This window comes from Stomoxys calcitrans, chromosome 4 (assembly GCF_963082655.1).
Source record: "Stomoxys calcitrans chromosome 4, idStoCalc2.1, whole genome shotgun sequence".
Lineage (NCBI taxonomy): Eukaryota > Metazoa > Arthropoda > Insecta > Diptera > Muscidae > Stomoxys > Stomoxys calcitrans.
The window spans coordinates 176,920,889-176,946,360 of record NC_081555.1 but is presented as its reverse complement, the minus strand read 5'-3'; the positions used below and the strand labels follow the sequence as shown (position 1 = coordinate 176,946,360).

Genomic DNA, 25,472 nt, shown 5'->3' with positions numbered 1-25,472 from the left:
ACATTTTTGACTTCAATCGTAGAAGAGTTTTTTTTTTGGTGGCACGGATAGATTTTACTTTTTTTACGTTTAACGTTAATTTTACAATATAAAATCGCTCGTTCTAACCGCAAAACCAACAAAAATATTATCTGCTTACAACTATCCAACAGTTACAAACAACGACGACAGAAAAAAGACAGTGCGGAATAAAATGTATTTCTAAAAAGTGTTAACAAAAAATCTGTAAGTTAGTCACCTGAAAAAGAATGCTGTTGCTAAAATTGACAAATGCTGCTAAAAAGAAATTAAATGTAGATGCATATGTACTTGGTGTGTTTGACGTTTTGTGAGGAGCGAATAAAGATGAGATGGAAAAGGGAAATTGTGCCAACTTGTATAACATGGCAAATTAGTGTCACACTAGGATTCAATAGATTTACGGTGGTATGTTGTCTATGGAAGTGAAGGAAAGTATTTGTGTCCCGGAGGTGGAGTACATGTGAATCGGCCCAAAAGCAGCCAAACAGAAAATCATACGGGTGCCTTGTTACTTTGCACGATCGATTGTATCGGTTGAACGTAGGCGTGAAGGCGGCGGCGGGCACGGGCATTGTGGCGAGGTGCAAAAGTTCGCATCATACAAAAAAAAAATAAAAAACAAACGGTACGTCTGCGACGGTGACTATTGAATTGAGAGAAAAATTCACCCAGATGTTTATTGTTGTGCAAATTCCCTCTTCAAAACAACTAAATATTCCAAGTGTAGTGTGTTGTGTTTTTTGCGATCTTCGTCGGTTCGCCACCATCATCATCAACATCGTCATTTCGTGTTTGTTGATGGCCCTCTTGTTTGTTTGCGCTCCGAGCAGTGTCTGTGGCGGCCGCGTTGACGACGACGATGTGCGTGCGTGTGAATGTAGCTATTTAAGATGTGCTGTTTGCTGCTGCTACAATACTGCCGTTGATGGATGTGTCTCGCAAGTGTTTTTTTTTTGTATATCTTTATGGGGTTGTGTGTTTCACTGTTTTTCGCAGTGAATCTATTGAACATTAGATTCTCCACAACAATAGTAACAGCAAAGCCAAAGTAAACAATTACAATTGATTAATTATTCTTAACTTCTGTTAACCCCTTCGTTCTCATTTTATGGTATCAACAAAAACAACATCATCCACCAACCCCACTACCTCCCTCATTGGGGACGACCCAACATTGAACACAATATCTAGCCATCATCGTTAATTGATCATTATTTTTGTGCAGCGGCAACTCAACTCAACTTGAAAGTCTTATACACAAGGGCTAATATTTCTAATGTACTGCCCGTGCAGCAAAGATAAAAGAATACGTCGCAGTGCGACCTGTTGCTTAAGTACGAGATTGTAGCTGCTATACATGTATGCTATTTATTGCCATAGTTCAAATTCTATAAGTCTGCCCAACAATTTTATTGGTTTATTGTAGATATGTACGTGCTTGGAGAAGAAATTGATAATTTTTGAATTAAGAGTCTGTTAAGCGGCGACTTAAAGAGCCACTCACAAGCGATTGCTTATTATTTTCTTGACAAATTCAAAAATCAAGTTGAAGGTCATCTGAATGGCCTGCCGGCACGAAGTGACATCATCGCCGCCCATTGCAACTTGGTTCCTTTTTAGGGAAAAACTATTGTTTTCAAAAATATTTAGAATTTGTACTAACAAAAAAACGTGACATGGGTTTTTAAAGTTTTTTCTTTCCAACATTGTTCATGCTTGTGGCTATTTTGTCATGTCAGAATATTTTACAACTGAAAAAAAATTGTCGTATTTCTATTTGCATGCTTGACAAAGGGACATTTAAATGTGGGCTTATCACCTTCTGCTGAAACATTAATGTCTCTGAGAACATCTCTTTTTAATATCATACAAGAACCGACTATGTTTATCTTAAAAGTCATTTGTCCAGCTTATGTGAGTCTGGTCCTGGTTCCTTGCGTCCAGCCTGTTGCCGTCAGTCAGAATAATATTGGGTTGCCCAAAAAGTAATTGCGGATTTATCATATAGTCGGCGTTGACAAATTTTTTCACAGCTTGTGACTCTGTAATTGCATTCTTTCTTCTGTCAGTTATCAGCAGTTACTTTTAGCTTGCTTTAGAAAAAAAGTGTAAAAAAGTATATTTGATTAAAGTTCATTCTATGCTCATTGGTGAGCTTAAACTTACTTGTATGAGGCTAACTTCTTCTGATGCTGTGGGAGATCGACAATCTCCCTCAATGGCTTTCACTCGTTAGTTGCTTGTCGCGAAAGCTGAATTATTCATATATGGAGCTTGATCGAGATGGGATCATTCAACATACAATAATCTCTTTGCAATTATCTTCAATTGGCCTATATAGGAAGTGAGAATAGAACGTGTCCCAGTCTGATGATCGGGTCCATGCAACCAAAACGCTTTGGTTTTCCAAAGAAAGCTTGTCTTTATCAGTAACTCAAGTGTCGTCGAAATGAGACTGACTTCATCCAAAGATATTCTTTCCAAGGCTGCAGTTACTACTTCCGGTGACCGACCTAACATGTCGATGTCTTTGGCATAGGCGAGTAGCTTGTGTTGTCTTGTGATTAGAGTGCCATATCTATTCACATCTGCTTCTCGTATAATCTTCTCCAGCAGGATATTAAAGAGGTCACACGATAAGCTGTATCCTTATCTGAAACCTCGTTTGGTAATGAATAGTCCGGAGAAATTCTTTCCCATTCAGCAAGTGTTATCCTGCAGGGTATTATTATTAATTTTGCAGGGATACCAAACTCAGACATGACTTGAAATAACTTTGATCTTATAGGGCTGTCGGAAGCAGAAAGATGGTAGGTGTTGATTTGTTCTTTTCGGGTGCTTCGGTGGCGCAGTGCAAATATCTTTCGGTGGCGCAGTGCAAATATCTGGTCTAAGGTGGATTTACCAAGTCTAAAGCCGCATTGATAAGGCCCAATTATGTCATTGACTTTGGGTTTTAATATTTTAATATTTCGTCTTGGCTACTTTCTTGTGTACGCGACATAGTATGCTGAGGTTCCAATCATCGGGTATGCGTTCTTCTAGCCAGATTGCGCAAATAAGCTGATACATACGACTTATCAGCGTGTCGCCTCCTGTCTTAAATAATTCAGCGGGCAACCCATCGGCTCCTGCTGCCTTGTTGTTGTTTAATGTGGCCACTGCTACTTGAATCTCAATCATTGGGAATGCGTTCTTCTGGACAAATCGCGCAGATAAGCTGATGCATACTCATTCTGACAAGGAGGTAAACATACTATACCATCATCAGGGTTTGATTCTGCGGTAGCCTCTTCGCCGCCATCGTCGGACACTAGCAGTTCAATGTACAACACACTGCTAAATCAGCTAGCAGCTTGGTATGATGTCATTCCATATCCTCAGCACACTATCGGTATCAATTACCAGATTTGCCTCTTTGTCTCTGCAGGAGGATGTGCCTATAGCAAAGCCACCGGTTTGATGTTTAATTCTTTGGTAGAATTTCCGCACTTCATTCTGGCTCCTGTATATCTCAATTCGCTCACACTCACGTCTTTCCATTTACCTCTTTTTTCTGCGGAGTAGGTGTTTCCCCTCTCTGCTTTTCTCCCGACACCTCTCTTTCATCTGGCGCGTTGCTGCCGATTGAAAGGTTGCTCTGTAGCATCTCGACAGTCTTGGTCGTACCATGGCTTTCTTGGGGAGGCTTCCGGTACCCAAGAACGAATTTCCCAGCATTTTCCATGGAGTGGGCAATGGTTTGACAATGCGCCGTTATATCATCGGGACAAGGAATGCTTTCATTAAGCAGTTGGATCAGTCGAGTGGAGTATGCCTTTGCCATCTGCTGTGTTTGCAGCTTTTCAATGTCCAGCTTCCGGCATTCCAGATCGTACTTTTCTCGCTATGCTCAGACGGGTGCGAACCTTTGCTGCAACAAGGTAATGATTTTGAAAATTTTGGCTTTTATGCGGATTGTGGCTAGTCTCTCATCCACCGGAGTAAAGCTGGAGAGAAGGTGTTTCAGTCTCCAACAAACGACATCAAAATTATACCTCGTGTTATGGCAGCTATAGTATAGTTCGTCACCATTTGGTGTTGTTGTGACGCCATTCCAGGTCAATCGCACTTCCTGTATGGGTGCGTATACTGCACCTTCTCTATAAAGTGTGAGGACATTCCAGGTGCAGATCCGCAAATCATAGTCCTTTTTTCACATGCGTGGGTCGGCAACGTTGGGGGGTCCGTTTTTACTATTACTTTGTCTCTCATAGTAGTTCTCAGTTTTCGGGGGGCGGGTTAGTGGCCCAGCGCCCCAAACGCATGGGTTTTGTGGTATTGCACATGCATCCCTCGTTGTGGCGTGCAGCTTGCTCCAAGATCCGACGATCGCCCCCAGCCCTAACCTGGGAACAGGCGCTGATGTTAGCCATTGGTTATTTAAAGGCGCCAATAACTCGCCTTGTCATCTCGAGTATTATTGGCACTCAGTATTTAAGTGAGTGTCAGTGGCACCTGACCCCTCACTGAGAACCTCCTCTCGAAATGGCTGACTGCCAACGGACGCATTTACAGCTACTACGCATAAAAACGAAACTTTCCACTATCCGCCCTGTAGCCCTCAGCCAAGCTTCCAGTGATAACTATGAACTGCACACAAGTCGAGGCTCAAAGTTCCAGCCTCACATATTCCATGTTGTTGTTGTTGTAGCCACATTTTCATGTGGAGGTGGCGATCCTCGTCCATCCAGCCCCGTCCAAAGCACCGATTGCATCGGGTACAGGTTGACCTTTGGCTATTGAAAAGGCGCTAATAACTCGCCTTGTCATATCGAGCATCCTATACCACTGATTGTCCACGACTGCCGTTGCAGCTACTCCGTATGGAACGTTCCACTATCCGCAGACTGTGGACGCGCCCGGTAGCTCGCAGCTAAGCTTCCCGTTGTTGTTATTGAAGCAGTGTGTTGCACACGGAGGCGGCAGCCCTTGCCGATGAAGGACTCCATCGGGTTAATCCGGTACGTGCAACCGGCTGCCGTGGGATTGAAGCTTCCCGTGACAGCGACGAGCACCACACAAATCGGACCTCATAGTTCCAGCCTGTGTTGCTCACAGCTATCCCGTGCAGGGGTGTAGAGGTCACTGGCACCAGGTGCAGGCGAGATGGGTCCATACTGCAAGGAATGATGTATCAAGAATGCCAGTCCCCACCTCCATTCCGTGTGTAATTTTTACGTTGCACATTGTAATTGCAAATTGCAAATTGTGCCCATGAACATTCCACTAAGGAATAGGGGCAAACTTCTCACATATCTATGAGCGCAGTCCGATTCAAGTTCAAGCTCAATGATAAGGGGCGCCCTTTTTATAGCCGAGTCCGAACGGCGTGCCGCGGTGCGACACCTCTTTGAAGAGAAGTTTTATATGGCATAGTACCTCACAAATGTTGCCAGCATAAGGAGGGGAAAACCACCGCTGAATTTTTTTTTTCTGATGGTCTCGCCCTGATTCGAACCCAGGCGTTTAGCGTCGTTGGCGGACATGCCAAAATCTGCGCTACGTTGGCCTTCATAACACATTGTAACAGTGACAAATGCACAAGCTGGAGGTAATACTATTCCTCAGATTCATAAAGTCCATTATATCATCAATCTCGCCTCGAAGATCATTACAATTAAATTGAAAGAACGATGCTTTCCCTAGCCCTGATAAGACACGGCGGGGTGCTACTGCTGCGTATATTGCCGCAGGGGAGAAGCCGGAAGAGACACATATGTACATAGTTCGCCTGGCACGGGATAGCTGTGAGCACCACATAGGCTGGAACATTGAGGTCCAATCTATGTGGTGTTCATTGCTGTCACGAGAAGCTAAGCTGCGAGCTACAGAGGGCGTCTACATGTTGCGGACAGTGGAATGCTCCATATGGAGTAACTGCAACGGCAGTCGAGGACAATCAGCGGTATCGAGCGGAGAGTCTTATTGGGAGGCTGGACAGCACCTATGATGCTCGATATGACAAGGCGCGTTAAAATAACCAATGGCCACCCTGTTTCCGCGGCGATCGGTCCTTTGACCATATGAATATGTGGCTACAACAACATAGTTCGACGACGAAGAATCCGAAGGCAATGACAGCCACCCACAGCACCTTGCAAAGTCGAATTGAAAATATTTATGATTTCGAAACAAGAGCGTTGTCGCTCATCTCTAATTCGAGCATTCTTTTAATGTTTAAGGTAGTAAATACAACCTGTAAAGTTTCAAAATTGATCATGTCTGATATCGTTGACATTCACAATGCCCAGGGACGATTGTCATGACACATAGAAAGTTGCATGCGCTTGATTCGAATGAATCTAAAAATATGTGTGTCTACCGCGCGGGCTTATCAATTATACCAAGTACTCCCGTAAGACAGTAATCTGCAATCAATTGCATTTATTGGGGGTACATAATGAAAATTAATAAAACTGAGCTTTGTTTTATAACAAATAAGATATCGTTTAGGTGAATTTGTTATATCCGACAATTGCCATAGAATTTTAGTTTCATTGTTGTTGTTGTTGTAAGCTAATAATTATTGTTTGAACAAAATTCCGAGTAAAAGAGTAAGATTGAGAGAGAGAGAGAGAGGGAAGTCGAAAGTCACAATCAATTATCTGAAGCGTAGATTTGGTACAGCAGCTTCGCTGGCGGTAGTGAATGAGCGAGTGAGGGGGGTAACCAAAATAGTTTCGAAGGCAGGGGAAGTGCTGGGAGGTTGTTTTGCAATTCTAGTCACTTAATTCAAAAAATATCTGCTTTTACCCATTTTCAACGGTGTTTTGTTTTGTTGTTATTACTTTTTTATTGCCGTTTGTCTATGTCTGTTTTTCTGTTTCTGCTTCAGAATGTCAATGTGTGTAGTTTTAGTTGTTATGGCCGTTTTGGTCATTGTTATTACTGGCGATTTTGTTATTTTCCATTTTTTTTATTGCAAACTTCTCCCAAGTTCAAGTACTCAGTCCATTACCACCCAGCACAGCACGGAACAGCTCGGCTCAAAACAACAATTTTTTTTTTTATTGTAAAACACAAATAAACAAAACAAAAAAATCGGAAAAGAGTCTAAACAAGTTTTAGAGCTTTGTTGGCTGGCCAAATGAACCTTCAAATACAACCATACGAATGAATACCAGGTTGTTGGCGTAGTTGTTGTAACTGTTGTCACAGTTCGCATTACTCATGTGGTGCGTACAATCCCCCGCTCTTCTATCCAGGCGCGGTGTTTGTCGACTTTGACTTTGCTTTGACCGAGTTGGTTGTCATGTTATTGTTAGTTGGCTGTGTTTGCTTAGATGGTTGTTGGTTGTTTGGTGCACACAACAATTAATTTAAATTAAAAATATTTTGTTTGCATAATTAAACACTTCTTGCAGCGGCAGTTGCTTTTTCTTATCAAGCACATCGCCAAACACACAAATACACTTTGAAGTTGTATATTTTTCGCAAGTATGTGTGTATGTAGGTACAATTACATATGAATATGCCACCTTTGATTGAGTGAATCAGTCCACCTACAATGTTGACGACGTACCACACTACCTACGATTAATGGTGTTACCAGAATAAGGTTGCTTACAGTCATGTGCTATACAACTGAAACTTATGACTTTCATCCATCCTACCACTTAACATTGCAGAAGCTGTGCGGATTGGAGAAAGGCTATAAAAAAGACTAAATGATAATCAAAGGGGTAAATAAGTGTCCATCGCTACCGTAGCATACAGGAATTTTTTTTGGAATACAAGGATACATAGCCGTAATCCGGAGAGTTTAGGATTATTATAAAGGCTCTAAAGGTTAAATTGGATATGGCAATTACATCTAAAGGTTAAGGAATATGGGCCTTTGGCCATCACCAACGGCACATAATTTTTGTTGGATCACTATTGGCTCAAAACGTCAAGATGATTACGAATATTGTAGCTTATAGGGTAGGCTAGGTTAGGTTAAAAAGAGGGTGAAGTTATTAATCCGCCCCATGCCACTATGGACATACACCTAAGCCAGTAATCGGCTTGTTGTGCGCTCTAAAAACTATAAAGTAACCTCTAAAAAAGAAAATTTTAAGTTAGGAATTCCGTGCTACTTACAAAATTCTTAATTGTTTTCAATACCACTCCCCTAAGATGGTTCATGTCTGGTATTGTGTCTCCACTTAAATGCCGGTAAGTGCTTATAGGAAGCAGATCGATATTTTGTTGTTGTTGTAACGTTCGTCGACAAGTCCGCAATGCCATATTTGTAATCTACTGCCTAATACTTTTCATTTGAGTCCCATATTGACATTAACTTCGAATATATCTGTTTAGAGGAGTTTTGGGGTTGTGTGGTTGACCCGCTGGATACTTGGACCCAAATTTTAATACCATATTCGTTTTCCGGTCTCTAATACCTCTTATTTGATGTCCTTATTGTGGCCATTGGACCACTTTGGGATATGGGTGGCGTTTTTGGGGTAAGGGGGAGGGTCCGCCTCCACCCGATATCTAAAAATTTTATAGCCTATGTTTTCTTCCAGACAAACGTACACAATCGTTGAAAATTTGAAGAAAATCGGTTCAGCCAAACATCATATAGTCATAATGGGTCTAATGGTCTTTTTGAAGGGTGGCGTGACACCCTGTGCTTCGATCTGATGCCAGATGCGAAATCTACTCCGGAATACTTTTCATTTGAGCCGTAGATTGAAATGAACGTTCAATATGCCTGTTTGGGGCGGCCCGATGGGTACTTATACTCAAATTTTAATACCACTTTCGTATTCTACTCTCCAATACCTTTCATTTGATACCTATATTGTCTCGATTGGTCCACTTTTGATTTTGTGTTGTGTTTTCGGCATAAGGGGGAGGGACCGTCCCCCTTCCGGTAGCGAAAAATTATATAGCCTATGTTTCCTTCCAGAACAACCTAAACAATATGCGAAAATTTCGAGAATATCGGTTCTGCCATTTTTCTGTTTATATGGAACAAACATACCGAGTCCCATATATCCGTGATTGGCTAATGTGGCCATTTTGAGCGTTTTTGTGGGGGTGGGGTGACTCCCTATACTTCGACATGAATTTGTATGCCAGATTCGTTGTCTACTCCCGCATACTTCTCATTTGATACCCATATTGTCCTTATCGGTCCACTCATGATTTTGGGTGGTGTTTTTGGGGTAACGGTGGAGGGTCCACCCCCTTTCTTATTAATAAATTGTAAAGCCTATTCCTACTTCCTGACCATATTCGTAATCTACTCTCGATCGTCAAATAAACCTATTTCAAGGGGTTTTGGGGCTGGGGCGGCCCCCAGGTACTTGACCCAACTTTTATTATGAAATTCGTACTCTACTCTTGAATACCTTTCATCTGCCATATTGTCCCGATCGGTACACTTTTATTTTGGGGTAAAGGGGAGGGTTCGCCCCCCTACTTTGCTAAAGGAGGGGGGCGAACCCTTGAGCCTCTAGAGGGCGTAACTCCTATCCGATTTGGCTGAAATTTTGCATGACGTGTTTCGTTATGACATCCAACAACTGTGCTTAGTGTATGGTTTAAATTGGATCATAACCTGATATAGCTGCCATATAAACCGATCATGGTTCTTGACTTCTTGTGCTTCTAGAGGGCGCAATTCTTATCCGATTTGGCCGAAATTTTGCATGAAGTGTTTTGTTTTGACCTCCAACAACTGTGAAGTATTACTCGATTTGACTGAAATTTTGAAGGTGGTGTTGTTCTATACGAAAAAGTCATTTAAAGATCTTGACAAATGCGATCCATGGTGGAGGGTATATAAGATTCGGCCGGCTGAACTTATGAACGTTTTGACATTTGTTCGACCGAAAAGTTGTGGTCAGTGCTAGGCTTAAAACTAAGGGCCTGCTTGCGAAAAGCCCTGCCAAACGAACAAGCATTTAAGCTGCTCACTCTTCATCGTTGGCCTTGCCATTTAACTCCTATTACCAAAAGTTAGGATGATGTTTTGCAAAGATACAAAACTTGTACTTGTTAACTTTTATTAAAATCGGTTAAGATGTAGTTATAATTTATGGAAAATAGTTATAGACTAACAGTCTTAAAAAATTCAGTAAACAAAAAGAGCATCGTAACACAAAAAATTGTATATTTATATCACTATTCTCTTGCATTAATGAACTCAATTTTAATAAGCTAGTCTTAACGGTTGTTTTGCCCAGTAACTTTTTGTTAGCTATAAACAAACATTTACTTTTTCTGACTTCACCTTAAGTGGAATTCATTCCCGTCGAGCAGCGGCAGCAGCGCACGCTTTCAATTATCAACTCGTTTATTAAATTTGTTTTTTTATTTAGAATTATAAAAAGATAAACACAATAAACATTTTATGATTACAATGTGGCAAATTTTTTTTATAATGATAATTGAGTTTTGAATTTTTGTAGGAGGTTTTCTGTGAAAAAAACCGAAAACTAAAGTTTGAATTCAGTTGGAGATAGGATATATCAACAATTGTATAAACTTCAAACAATAGATAAAAGCATTTACGCAATTTATACCCTTTGTTGTATTTAAAATCAGAATATCTATGTAAATTTACATTTTTTCTCTTTGCTTCTTTACAGCCTCAAAAAATCTCTTCCCCATATGATATATTAACTTAAAACGTTAATATATTCTAACGAAAATTGTGTGCCTTGAGAGTGCTGTGCGAACGCAAGGAACGCAAACAAAAAGACAAAATGCAGTTTTTCAAAGTTATACTTACATTTACTCTACTTACATTAGCTTCACACAAAAGTTTAGTCCACAGCAGCGGTAGCTCGCCTGGTGATACAATTGCTGGCGGCCATTATCATGGGCAACAAGCGTCAACCGAAAATGGTGCACCACAGCCACCAAAAGCTCATGCACTTCCACCACCTTCTGCGCAACAGCAGCATCAGTCCTCACATCATCATCATCAGCAGCAGCAACAACAACCGCAACAGCAACAGCAACATCACCATCATCCACAGCAGCCACAGTACCAACATCAGTATTCCTCCCATGGCATTGGTGGAGGTGGCTTGGTACATCATCACCCATCTCAAGCAGCTGCATATCATCAGCCATCACATAGTGGCCATGCAGAACCCAAAAATACATACAATCTATTAAGCGAAGCCATGTCGCAGGCCGTTAGTAATGAATTCAGTAAGTCTGAAGGTGTTATAAACTATTGGGTTGCCCAAAAAGTAATTGCGGATATTTTAAAAGAATGTAAATGCATTTTTAATAAAACCTCGAATGAACTTTAATCAAATATACTTTTTTTACACTTTTTTTCTAAAGCATGCTAAAAGTAACTGCTGATAACTGAGAGAAGAAAGAATGCCATTACAGAGTCACAAGCTGTCAAAAAAATTGTCAACGCCGACTATATGAAAAATCCGCAATTACTTTTTGGGCAACCCAATACATTGTTTGTTTCTAAAACTAATATATGTGCATCTTGCTTGTTCACTCACTCTTTTGGTTAGGCTCTCTAGGCAGCGGCTCAGCTGATGGTGCTTGCCATGCTGATGATATCGATTGTTATAATGTCCAGGACCGTTTAGGCATGGAAGCTATAAGAACGCTACATCAACAGTTGGATGACGATGACAACGGCAACATTGATTTAAGCGAATCCGATGATGTAAGTTTGTGTTATTTTAATTGAACATTTTAAGCGAAGTTTACACGACACATCATGATGCGTGGCCATTACAATGGTATTGGTGCCTATAAAGATGTATGCGTCAAAATGCTTTTAATTTTGTCGATGATTGGCGTCACCCCAATACCGTTTAAACAGAAATGTGCACAGACGATAAATTTAAATAGATAAATCATGGCTCTCGATTAGAAATCTCCTCACCTAAGAGAGGAGAAAAAGGAATTGGGTAAACATGAAAACTGTAGAAAAGCGCTACTTGCGTTTAAACAAACGAAAAAGAAGCAAATAAGAAAGTTAAGAAGTGTTTTGTAAAAATAATTTAGAGTTTAAAAGCAAAAGTGTCCACAATCGATTGAACACTTGTCAAATCGAATTCATTGGTCATTTACAGTTCTATATTATAAAAGTTTTTTCTTCTGTCAATTTTCTTTGTTTTACTGCCTCTTTAAGAGTCGCATAAGACATATATCTATGTTGAATATCTGTGGAAATGTATAATCATTATATCATTACATCAATTCATCATTCATGTTGAAAAACAAGATATGTCCAAAATAATGTAAAGAGAAGAAAAGAAAGAAATAGTAAAGAAAAGAAGAAATCGCGTGACGTATTTGGGAAAAACTGTAATCTACACGCATACTCGATGAACCAAACATTTGATGCACGGTGTAAACTGCACCTGAAAAATACCTAAATCAATTTCTATATTTGATCAAAACTGTTATTTTTTTGTTATTGGCGTTCCTGGGCTCCTCCTTGGGAGTCTTGGGTATTTAGTTTTGATATTATAACCATAAAAAGATGTAGTCCCTTTAAAAATCGATGCCCTTATTTGACTTCCAGAGGTCGTAGTAAATTACGTTCATATAGATAGATATAGCCTCCATATAATCGAATCCCGGGTTTTGAGTTCTTAAGTCTTTATTTAGACTTCTTTTTTTATGCGATTTAGTTAGATTTTGGCACGTAGATTGATGCACTCTTACCACCACGTAAAATATCGTCAAGATAAGGCTATCTTGAGTTACTATGCGTACTTTTTTAGCCTTATCTGTGGAGTTGGCTAAAATTTGGCCCGACCGAATTTAGCAAGTTTTTACTTAATTGTTTTCGAAATCAGGAGTTTGGTATAAGGTCTTTTGTAAGTCTAGTATGCAAGGCTGGACAGATAAACCGATTATGTGTGCTCGACGCCCAATAGGTATTGAGATGGTGTGGTGCATATGGCTGAATGAAGTTGAGCCCGAAATACTCAAGTTTTTCGTGGGCGGTTAACTTTGTTAGATGCTATGTGCGGTGGATGGTCTTTAATAGAGGCATTCATTCAGTAGCTATGATTGAGATGATGTTGTTGGTGTAGCATTATTTTTATGTGAAGGTAGCGATCCACGTCAAGCCCCATAGGTGAGAAATGCTGGACTATTTGGCCATTTTGTTAGCACCTCACTGAGACTCTCCACTAGATATCGCTGATTCTACACGACTGCAATTGCAGTAACTCCGTCCGTCTACCTAAGGAACATTCCACTATCCAAAACCGATGGACGTTTAATTCTCCACCACCAACCGATGGAAAGGACCCGAGTTTGGGGGAGTCGTACAGACCGATCTCCCTTCTCTCACCAGTGGCAAAGACGCTTGAGGCATTACTCCTCCAGAGCCTCGTAGGAAAGTTTCCATTCGCCGAGCATCAACATGGATTTCGAAGATTGCATAGCACAACAACAGCTTTGCATGCCATCACCGCACACATTTGCCGTAGCTTCAATCAGCCCAGGCCATGTGATAGGACGGTACTCGTGGCACTGGACCTATCGAAGGCATTTGACACGGTCAGCCATGCCAAATTATTTGAGGACATCACCAAGGCCTGAAACGCTAGGTCGCGTATTATCTGTGGAAGTTCCCCAAGGTGGGGTGATATATCCGGTACTGTTTATCCTCTACCTATCCTCCAGATGGCATAGTGATCGTATCATATGCGGACGATTGTAAGATCATTACATCAGGCCCCCCACCCATTGTTTACATCTGCGATAGGTTGAACTTGCCTCATATTTCGCTGCGAGAAATCTGAAGATATCTGCCAACAAATCTTCAGTCACATTGTTCGCTACAAATACGGTATACTGAGTGAATACTGAGCTGACTGTGATGGTCGATGGAGAAATTATTCCGATCATCAAGTGTCCCAAAAAACTTGGCGTCACATTTGACAGCTCTTACACATTCTCCCCACATGCCACAGCAATTTGCGAAAAAGTCAAAAGTAGAAACAAGGTCCTCAAGTCACTTGCAGGCAGCACTTTGGGTGCATACAAAAAAACCTTGTTGACCATGTACAACGCAATTGGCCTGTCTGTGGTAAGTTATTCAGCGCCAGTGTGGTCTCGTCAACTTGGTGATACGCAGTGGAATAATAGTCAAATCTGTCGCAGTCCTCCGAACTGCGACGGGCTGTTTCCTCAGTTCTCATGTGGACCACCTCCATCGAAGACGTAACTACATGCTGTCTAAGCAATACCTTTTGGGCGTTATCGCAGAGACCATCCAAATCATCATCTTGTAGATAGATATCCACCACCCAGAAGCCTTAAGGTAGATCTACATGATCTAGAGCGTGAGGTTCAGCGCTACAAGAGAGAAACTTTAGATCAAGCGGCATATCAAGCAGGTCTAGACAACCTTCTTGCAGACACGGTAGCAGATGCGGTAATAGCTACCGGGTGAATGTAGTCATTGGAGAGCACCTGAAGAAATTGACCTCCCCGGCAAACCAGTGTATTTCTGGCTCAATTACGCCTCAACTCCTACAGAGCAAGGATTGATGCGGACGTGCAAGATGTATGTCCCGATTGTAACCAGGAACCGCACGATACACGTCACCTATTTAATTGACCAACCAGACCCACTCGACTCTGACCCAGATCCCTGTGGACGCACTCCATTTTAGTCGCAGATTTCCTGGGTCTTGACACTCAACAGAATCAAGCAGACGAAAGATAGAACACAATGAACTGCTACAACAACAACAACTAACCGATGATAAATACGGTCCCGGCAAACAAATATCAAAAGTTGCCGGATGTGCTCCTCGCAAGACCAAAAAGGACAAAACAGCTAAACTGAGGCAGCAGCCAATGGACAATGAGGACTCCATTGGGACAACCCGCTGAATACAAACAGCTGCAAAGAGATCGCGTTTGTAATTATAAATATTTTCCTTATTCTCTCGTTTGCTAGTACATTTTCCGTCGTTAACGCGATTCGTTCATTTTTCACCACAAAGTTTATGGCCTTCGATTCTAAAAATGCTAGTAGCCAACAACAAAAACTCTCTCCACTTTGTTTAAAACATTCTGGCAATTAATGGAAGACCTGTTCAACAGTATAGCTGCAGTGGGTGCTCAAGCAATCGACCCCATAGTATTTCTTAATTCGCTATCCTTTTTCTGAATATGTGACTTTTTCGGAGTATCGATACAGATGTCAAAGACAAACATAAAAAACCCGGCTCGGGATAGCTGTGAGCATCACACAAGCTGTAACATTGAGGTCCGATCTGTGTGGTGTTCATTGCTGTCGCGAGAAGCTTAGCTGCGAACTACCGGGCGCGTGCACAGGTTGCGGATAGTGGAATGCTCCCAGCGGATGGTATCGAGCGGAAAGTCTCAGTGACAGATCGGGTGGCACCGGCTCTTTTACAATTACTGAGTGCCTACGATGCTCGATATGACACGGCGAGTTATTGGCGCCTTTAAATAGCCAATGGCCCGCGGCGATCGGTTCTTTTGTACCGGAACGAGCTTGCTCACCTACAGGAGCTTGACGAGGATCGCCACCTCCACATGAAAATGTGGTTACACCAACAACAACAAAACAAAAAAATATATCGATAATTTTTTCAATTGCTGTTAGGCCGCATAGCTTTAGCCATATATGGTCTAACAGATTAGCTAATTAAAAATAAAAAAATATATATAGCTTTTGGCAATCCATTTTCTTTTTAGTTCTTACGCGAGGAGTTGAAGTACGATTCTGGTTATGAAAAACGTCAAAAGGCTTTCCATTTTAATGATGATATGCACATCTCTGTCAAAGAGTTGTGGGAAGCGTGGTTGAGATCTGAGGTGAGTTAATCCGACACAGATAAATTTTATAGAGCTAAGAATCTGAATCCCGAATAGGTACACAATTGGACCATTGAACAAACTACGGATTGGCTGGCGCAATCAGTGCAATTACCGCAATATGTTGATTTATTTAAGCAACATAAAGTTTCGGGGGCAGCCCTACCACGGTAAGTGTTTGGTCCACAATGTGTGTACATAGCAATGGTAAAATAAACATTAATTGTCTTTATTCAAAGTCTGGCTGTAAATAATATGCACTACGTTGGCACAGTACTGGGTATTAAGGATCCTATACACAAGCAAAAGATAGCTCTTAAGGCTATGGATGTAGTATTATTTGGACCTCCGAGAGGTATGTATTTGAAAACAATGTCAGACTGGGTATTCCTCGAAGTGCGGCTTAAGGTTTCACTGTCTTTTCCACTTTAAAACGATTGAGAATAGACTCAAATCTTAGGTTTAGAGATTTGTTTTGTCATGTTGAGTGTTTTTAATGCATACTTATTTTTTTTTATTTTAGAGACTGGAACTCGCTGGAAGGATTATATATTAGTTACATTATTATTAAGTGCTATAATTGGCTGTTGGTATGCCTATCAACAAAATAAAAATGCCAAAAGGCATTTGCGAAGAATGGCTCAGGATATGGAGGGGTTACAAAGAGCAGAGCAAAGTTTACAAGAGATGCAAAAGGTTTGTGCCATCGTACCTTTGGTTTTTGTATAAAGAAATAATTTTTCATTTCTATTTTTTTCAGGAACTAGAACGAGCTCGATTGGAGCAGGAAAATGTGGCTACTGAAAAAATGGACCTAGAACGGCGTCTCAAAGAAGTGCCCACCCTTACATCTTCAAGTTCTGATTTGGAGGTGCAACAGTTGAAGAAAGAAATTGAAATGTTACGCACAGAATTGTCCCGAGCCGAAATAGAGCTTGTTGATAATTGTTGGGCTCCTCCACCTCAGTTGCAATCATGGCTACAATATACCTACGAACTCGAAAGTAAAAATCATCTCAAGAAACGAGTGGCCGCTGAAAAACAACTACAATCGGCTCGTGAAGCATGCGAGAAGCTGAGAAAGAAACGCTCCAGTTTGGTGGGTGCATTTGTTTCCACCCATGGCAAGAGTATAGATGATGTGGATCGCTCTATTGTTGAGGCACGCAATTCATTGGGAGAGGTAACAAATGAGTTGCAAGAACGTCTACACAGATGGAAACAGATTGAACAATGCTTGGGTATGAATATTGTCAATAACAATGGACTGTCATATTTAGAAAATGTTTTGTATGGCCGTAATGGTGGTGCGGCTATTAAGACTTCTAGAGGTGAGCTTGAATATGAAGATAATTGGGATTTTTACAGTATTTATTAAAGTCATAGTTTATAAAAATTGCAACATAGGTTTTTCTTTTATACAATTGATCTCTCTTATTTTATTGTCAAAAATTGGAATCACTAGCTTTAAAATTTTTTCAATCAACTCGTATTTTACTCATACCGATCTTTTACAGAAATACAGAATGATATATATTATTACCATTTTACTATAAAGGGTCAGTTTTGTTTTTTGTTGTTACCAAATTGTAACCTATCCACAGCAAATTTGCACTGGCAATCTATGCAGCGATGTAATTTGCCTTATTGAAAGACCAATAATTAATTTGTATCAATGAAAACTGTCCTTCATACTGAAGAAGAAGACTCTGTCGAGTGTGATCCCTAGGACCTTCGGGTGAGGAGTCGGAGTTCATTGTTCATTGACTTTGACTTCAAGCTCCATTATCTGCGTGGTGTTCACCGTTGTTGTTATTGTAGCAGTGTGTTGTACACAAAGGCGGCAATGAGAACTCCATCGGGTCGATTCGGTACGTACAACCGGCTGCCATGGGATTCATTGTTATCTTGAGAAGCTCAGCTGAGAGCTACGGGCGGGTTCACAGGTTGCAGATAGTGGAATTATCGGGAGGTAGAGATCCCCGTCAAGCTTCATACATAAGCAAGCTCGTCTATAACTCCCCTTTTCCGGCCTCTCACTGAGACTCTCCACTCGATACCACAGATTGTCCGCGACTTCAGTTGTTGGCGACATTAATTTATTCAATAAAAATGGTCATATTGCTAAAGAATTGTAGTTTATGCTCATAAGAAGAGTATATACACATGGAAATGTCTTTCAACTACAACCTAATTTCGACCGAAAACTGTGAAAACGCACTATAAAAAATTGTGACGAAGAAAATGCGAACACATTCCGTAGATATGAGATCTATTAGTAAAATAGTAGCGATATTTCTCTGTGTCATATGGATATCGCTTCAGTAATTGCAAATTTAATTAAATGCTTACGTATTGGCTCTTATCAACTTTGCTTGGATGTGTGTGTTGATGTTTGAATTTTGTTGGTGTACTGAGGAAGAATAGAGTCCGTCGCATTTCGCAATAATTTAATAGGCATTTTCGCTGCGAATGAAGTCAACTGAATTTCAGGGAAAATTTTTATTTTTTTTTTAATTTTGCGGAAGCCAAAATTTTTTTTAAAATCCATTCATTTTTGCTCGATATGACCAACTTTTGCCTTGACTTTTACTCAGAACCGGTCAAAAAACGAGTTTCAAGCTGGACGGGTGTCATCTGCCGCTATCTATGCCCCATTTCCGTACTAGCTCCAACTATATATATATAATACTAGTTCTTTGCTTATGTCCTGAATATCGGACAAAGTAAGACATAACTTGAAACTTTTAGAAAATAATCATATCTATGTTCACAAGCATTCGACATTCACAGCCTGTCCTACTAACTTTATGTCACACTCATGGCCGAATAATGTCACTTGCGGAAAACAAAAAGTGGAAAGGCCCCATGAACATTGAGTATGTCAAAATGTTCCTATTAAAAATATCACAAATAGGAGAAAAAGTAAACAAAGAATGCATGTAAAAAGAAAACAAGTTGATATCCTGAATGGCAATTACGGCAAAAATTCAAAAATTGTATATCGGCTGATCGCTTTCCACAACTTTATTAAGTGAATCCTGTTTCACACTGAAAATAAGCGATTTTCGTTCGCTTGTATGTAAAAATCAGCTGATTTCATAAAGGAGAGTCAGATGATTCAGTGAGTCGAACCACATCTTTGAGAAAAACAGCAGCTAAAGCGAAATATGGTACGATCCAAGCACAGAACGAACGTTTAGGGGCTAACACAGCTCACTCTTCCAAAATTCGGGTGAAAGACCGTAAAAATATGGGCGAAAGACCTAAATCGGGAGGTCGTTGTAATTATATCGAAATATGATCCGATCAGTACCATATTTGGGAAGGATGTGTAGGGTTCTTATAAACACGCTAGTTGTGGGAAAAAGACCATAAATCGGTAGGTCGGTATATATAACAGCTATACCCAAATATGGTCCAATCTGAACCATACACAGACGACACAGTCCAATACAGTTCACAGTGCCAAATCTCAGCGAAATCGGGTAATAAATTCGGTTTCTATGAGTCTAAGATATTAAATTGGGGGTTCGATCTATATGGTGGCCATATCAAAATATGTATTCTTATAGTAACAATAAATTAATTATGGGAAGCTACTGTTTGTCTTGGGCAACACAGTAGGTCAATTCTGAGTGATACATCACAATTTGATTACCTGAAATCATGGGAGAAATGATTTCGAAAGCCAAACAAAGCAGAAGATTCATTGTTCAACATGACAATGCGAGTTCTCACATATAGGCTTAAACCAGCGCCTTTTTGACCTAACAAATCGAAATCGAATTGATGGGTCATATGCCGTACAGCCCAGACTTGGCACCCAATGACTCCTTTTTATCAAGAAAAAAATGCGTGGTCAATGATTTTCGTCGCCCTAAAATGCTGTTGAAGCGTTCAACAACCATGTTTTGGAGGTGTCTCAATCGGAGTAGAAGAAGTGCTTCGAGTGTATAACCCATGTTGGAGGATACTTTGAAAAACAGTATAACCATTTTAAGGCCAGAAATTATATAGCAGCCCTCGTATCTTCATTTTTAAAGACTGTATTGTGAAAACCACAGACAGACGGACGGGCATGGCTAGATCGTCTTAGAATTTTACAACGTATATATGTATACTTTGTAGGGTCGGATATTTTGATATGTTGCAAACGGATATGTTGACAATAGGTCTGATCGCGTACTTTCCAGTAAAATTTTACAGGAGAGTAAGAACAACCGCTACTCTCTTTTGCTTTTTATTTGAACTAAACAGCTGAATTTCGTAAAACAGCTGTTCGATGCTGCAAATTTCTGTTGAGAAAAAAAAACTCCAGTAGAAATTTGAAAGCTCCTTATTACAAAACACTCAAAATTGTGCTCGCTCCCACGCACTTTTCTGCTGGCAAATAAAGTACGCAAACGGCTTCCAGTAACAATTTGTGCAAATGTTCACAAATTTTTGAGTACGCGAACATATATAATATGAATATACACTCATCCTCCGGTTGTGGGTATAAATATATAACTCAGCTGGCCACATGACTCTAACTTGTTGGTGCATACTGAATTATACTTAAGCTCCTATTTCACGATCAAACATGTCATATGTAATTTCAAAAATAGCAACTCTGAAAGTTGTGCCCATTGTGCCCATATGGTACGTACGAAAAATTTTATATGACTAATTTTTTTTTTTTTTTTTTTTTTTTTTTTTTTTTTTTTTTTTTTTTTTTTATTTTATTTTAATTGCAACTAGCTTTCAATAAGAAGCTAACAAGCAATTTTTTTCAAATTTAACATAATTATCATTGAAAATATGTAAATTTTATATAATCTATCTGAAAATTTATTTTACATTGGAAACAAAAAGAAAATAAATAAGTTTAAAGCTCATGATATTAAGAGATCATAGGGTTTAGTTCTATTCAGTCTACGTCTGGTACTTGGATCATTGAGATTAATGGCTTCTGGATTTACATGAAGGCGTAATCTGGCATCATGTTTCGTTGCTGCAATTGATATTTCCTCTGACACTGTGTTCATGCGGAGGTCTCTATGGAGATCACTGTTGCGAACATACCAAGGGGCGAACATACCAATGGATTTTGGCAGCCGTAGGGCTGAACGCATGGTTTCGAATCCTGGCGAGACCAACAGAAAAAATTTTTAGCGTTGATTCCCCTTCCTAATGCTGGCAACATTTTTGAGGTACTATGCCCTGTAAAATTTCTCCAAAGAGGTGTCGCACTGCGTCACGCCGTTCGGACTCGGCTAAAAAAAGGGGGCCCCTTACCATTGAGCTTAAACTAAAATCGGACTGCACTCATTGATATGTGAGAAGTTTGCCCCTGTTCCTTAATGGAATGTTCATGGGCAAAATTTGCATTTGCAATGGATTTTGGAATAAATATGCAACCTTTTCAATTAAACCGGGCTTCTATTCCATCGAACATACATGTAGACACATGCTGATTAGAGCGCGCACTATATTCGTATTTAACGTACATAAGACAAGTCTTAAGGCTCTATTACACGGCATGTAGTTGCGTTATGATATGTCAAATTTAGCACGAGTTGTTGAGTTGTACATGTCGTGTGATATAAACGAAATTAACACATGAAAATCACTTTTCAAAATAGCACATGTAATATTTTTCGATTCGAGCGTGCTCTATTCCTTCTGGCAAAAACATAAAGAAATCAACTGTTTCTGTTGTCACTCGAATGAAAGCAACCACAAATTAAATTGTTTTCATATATATATGATTTAACTAGCTTTCTCACAACTTTAACAATTATTACGCATAAAAAACTAATTTGCTCAAATTTTTAGATTATGTCACACGAAAATAACATACAGGTTTGATAGCAAAAATGATGAATCCTATGTAAATTGCCAATTTGATAAACATTTTCAATTACATGTGAATACAAAAAGTGACATGTCATAAGACATGTACATTCCGTGTAATAGCGCCTTCATTAATACACAAAGTAACAGCTCATATGACTTGTCTCATCGTTTAATTGCGACTTTTCAGGTAGTTAAGTTGCACAAGAACAAAATTTAGATACAACACTGTTTTAGTGTACACTCAAGAAGGTATTATTAGCAACTTAAGATTTTAAATATTGCCATGTCTTAACTTCGCGCAGTCCAGAACGTTGTAGCTACCCAATTTAAGGAATTGGATATGTTAGCCTCCATATATAATACAGGCTGTCAACAATTATCACTCCTGCAATCGATTGAAAGGTATTCGGGTATGACCTTGGTTTCGTTTCGCAGGCTAATGTGAATTATTGGGTTGCCCAAAAAGTAATTGCGGATTTTTCATATAGTCGGCGTTGACAAATTTTTTCACAGCTTGTGACTCTGTAATTGCATTCCATCTTCTGTCAGTTATCAGCTGTTACTTTTAGCTTGCTTTAGAAAAAAAGTGTAAAAAAGTATATTTGATTAAAGTTCATTCTAAGTTTTATTAAAAATGCATTTACTTTCTTTTAAAAAATCCGCAATTACTTTTTGGGCAACCCAATATTTGTGAAATGAGGTGACCCGTGTGATAGATTTCACAAAAAAAAACTGTAAAACCATTTCACTAAAAATTTTATGGTGAAAGCAATATGAATTCCTCCTTATACTGAAAATACAGCTTAAAATCACAAAAAACCCGTTGAATAATTACTTTTGGTTTGTTTTTTTTATTTCTGTCATTAGTTTTTGGGTTAAAAAAATCACTTCAGTATGCGCTGAATTGAGATTTAAATAAACATCTACAATTTGGTCTCAATAAGACTGCCGACAAGAAAACCGCAGGTATTTCGAAATTTGCAAAATTTTCAAAACGAATGACAAGCCCAAGGTTTTCTTCTTCTTTCTATCTTTTGTTTACCTTTGTTTCTGCAAATTGTATGAATTTGCAGACAAAACATCTGTTTTAATTTTTCGAACTGTGACTTCGAATTGGCGGTCATATAAATATATATTTGGTGAAACGAATCGGAAAAGTGAAAACTATTTCTGGCGAAACCAAGGTCACACCGGATTAGTTATCAACCGATGCACATGATATTTTTTTTCACAGAAAGTGTTTGGACGCTTCTTTCTTTACGGAGAAACTTCCAAACAACTATCTTTTTGTCACTCTTCGTTCACCAAATATTCGAATTCAATTGTTTTTATGCCCTCCACCATAGGGTGGAGGTATACTAATTTCGTCATTATGTTTGTAACACCTCGAAATATGCACCTGAGACCCAATAAAGTATATATATTCTTGATCGTCAAGTCATTTTAAGTCGATTTAGCCATGTCAGTCCATCTGTCTGTCAAAAGACGCTAACTTTAGAAGGAGTAAAGCTAAGCGCTTGAAATTTTGAACAAATACTTTTTAATGGTGTAGGTCGGTTGGGATTGTAAATGGGCCAAATCGGTCCAAGTTTTGATATAGCTGCCATATTAACCGATCTTTGGTCTTGATTTTCTTGAGCCCATAGAGACCGCAATTCTCGTCCGATTTGAAAATTTTGCACGTGGTGTTTTGGTATCACTTCCAACGCAAATCGGACCATATTTTTGCAATTTGGTGTTTTGATATTTTGCAGGTGGTGATTTGGTATCAGTTCCAACAACTGTGCCAAGTATGGCGCAAATCGGTTCATAACCTGATATAGCTGCCATATAAACCGATCTGGGATCTCGACATCTTCAGCTTTTAGGTGGCGCAATTCTTATCCGATTTGGCTGTAATTTTGCACGTGGTATTACTTCCAACAACTGTGCTAAATATGATTCAAATCGGTTCATAATCTGGTATAGCTGCCATATAAACCGATCTTGGATCTTGACTTCTTGAGCCGCTAGAGGGCGTAATTCTCATCCGATTTGGCTGAAATATTGCATAAGGTGTTTTGTCATGACTTCCAATAACTGTGATAAGTATGATTCAAATCGGTTCAAAATCTGATATAGCTGCCATATAAACCGATCTGGGATTTTGACTTCTTAAACTTCTAGAGGGCGCAATTTTCATCCGATTTGGCAGAAATTGTGTACAACGGCTTCTCTCATTACCTTCAACATTCGTGTCCAATATGGTCTGAATCGATCTATAGCTTGATACAGCCCCCATATAAAACGATCCCCCGATTTTGCGCAATTCTTATCCGAATGAACTGAAATATTACACAATGACTTCTACAATGTTCAGCATTCAATTCAGGTCCGAATCGGACTATAATCTGACATGGTTCCAATAGCATAACAGTTCATGTTCAATATTCGTTGTTTGCCTAAAAAGAGATACCGCGCGAAGAACTCGACAAATGCGATCCATGGTGGAGGGTGTAGAAGATTCGGCCCGGCCGAACTTAGCACGCTTTTACTTGTTTTCCTTTATAAAATCAGCTTATATCGATGAATTGGCGAAGGAAACAAGTGACGCAAAGTTAATGGTTGTGGCAGTAACTGTTGAATAACCAATGCTTATGTTGATCCTTTACCAATGCTTATGAGGTCTGAGTTAAATATGAAAATTCGACTTATGTTGCAATTATTATGCGGCACACCGTTCGGTCTCGATTATAAAAAGGAGGCCCCTTATCTTTGAGCTTAAAATTGAATCGGACAGCAAAACTCATTGATATATAAGAAGTTTGCCCCTGGGCTTTAATGCAATGTTCATGGGCAAATTTGCACTTAGTTTAGTACTGTAATAATTAAAAAAAAATTAACTTTTTATGCCAATTTTCAGGCCGCATAACCAGCAGCTCAGATGAATTAGATGATGAATCTGTTCAAGGTAAGCTCAATTTTGAAAACTTTTCCTTGATCTCCGCTGAATGAATCAACCTACTACCACTACTATACTACCTATATATCAACCCCCACCCACACCCCTCTCACGAAGTTACGAATATGTATGGACAAAAATAGATATAAAATATCGATAAAAAAAAACAAAAACAAAACGATTTAAAAAAAAGAACAAGAAACATTTTCAGTGTTTACCATTGAATGGCATTCTCACTTGAAATGAAACTAAAATATGGTCATATGCCCCCAGTTTTTGGAATGTGTTTAAATATAGACAAATTCACACTACCACCATCTCTCTCCTAGAATTGTTGAATATAAGTTAAGTTAAAAATACGTTAAAAAAACAAACCGATAAACATGCTGTGTCTGTTATAATTTCCGTTTATTTCTAAGTGCAATATTAATATAATTTCTATTTGATACGTACTTGTTTTTAAGTAAACTGTTAATGAAACGGTTCTTTATTAGCATTTGAACATTATTTTTTATTTGTTTTATTTTGCCAATCCTCCTATAACCTGTATATCTCTATCTTTTTTCTATTCTACAAAATTTCTCTTTTCCAATGTTAATTGTCATAAACTTGTGTTTGTGTGCGTTTTTTTTTTATTTGTTATGACAAAACTTACGAAATTGAACTCTTTGTACTCCATCTATATGCGACCTACTATAACTACTACAGAGAGCTCATAGACACACACAATTATTATTACATACATAGTTGATGTTTTTTATTTTATTATTTTATTTTTTTTAGCATTTCTGCTTATTATTTTTCTAATAAATAATTTTTTGATTTCGATTTTTAA

The 25,472-nt window shown here is 39.2% G+C and overlaps 1 protein-coding gene across 1 annotated transcript; it reads left to right on the top strand.

Moving 5' to 3' along the window:
- On the top strand, positions 1-25,472 carry LOC106082015 (stromal interaction molecule homolog). Its single transcript, XM_013244317.2, has 9 exons — positions 1-225; positions 10,647-11,217; positions 11,544-11,701; positions 15,736-15,855; positions 15,913-16,025; positions 16,095-16,210; positions 16,379-16,551; positions 16,616-17,186; positions 24,599-25,472. Exons 2-9 carry the CDS (start codon positions 10,764-10,766, stop codon positions 24,688-24,690), a joined length of 1,797 nt encoding a protein of 598 aa, XP_013099771.2. The 5' UTR covers positions 1-225; positions 10,647-10,763; the 3' UTR covers positions 24,691-25,472.

Coding starts and splice junctions, on each gene's coding strand:
- LOC106082015 (XM_013244317.2), top strand. CDS start 10,764: ATGCAGTTTTTCAAAGTTATACTTACATTTACTCTACTTACATTAGCT. Junction 16,211..16,378: donor ATTATTTGGACCTCCGAGAG/GTATGTATTTGA, acceptor TTTTTATTTTAG/AGACTGGAACTCGCTGGAAG. Junction 17,187..24,598: donor GGCTATTAAGACTTCTAGAG/GTGAGCTTGAAT, acceptor GCCAATTTTCAG/GCCGCATAACCAGCAGCTCA.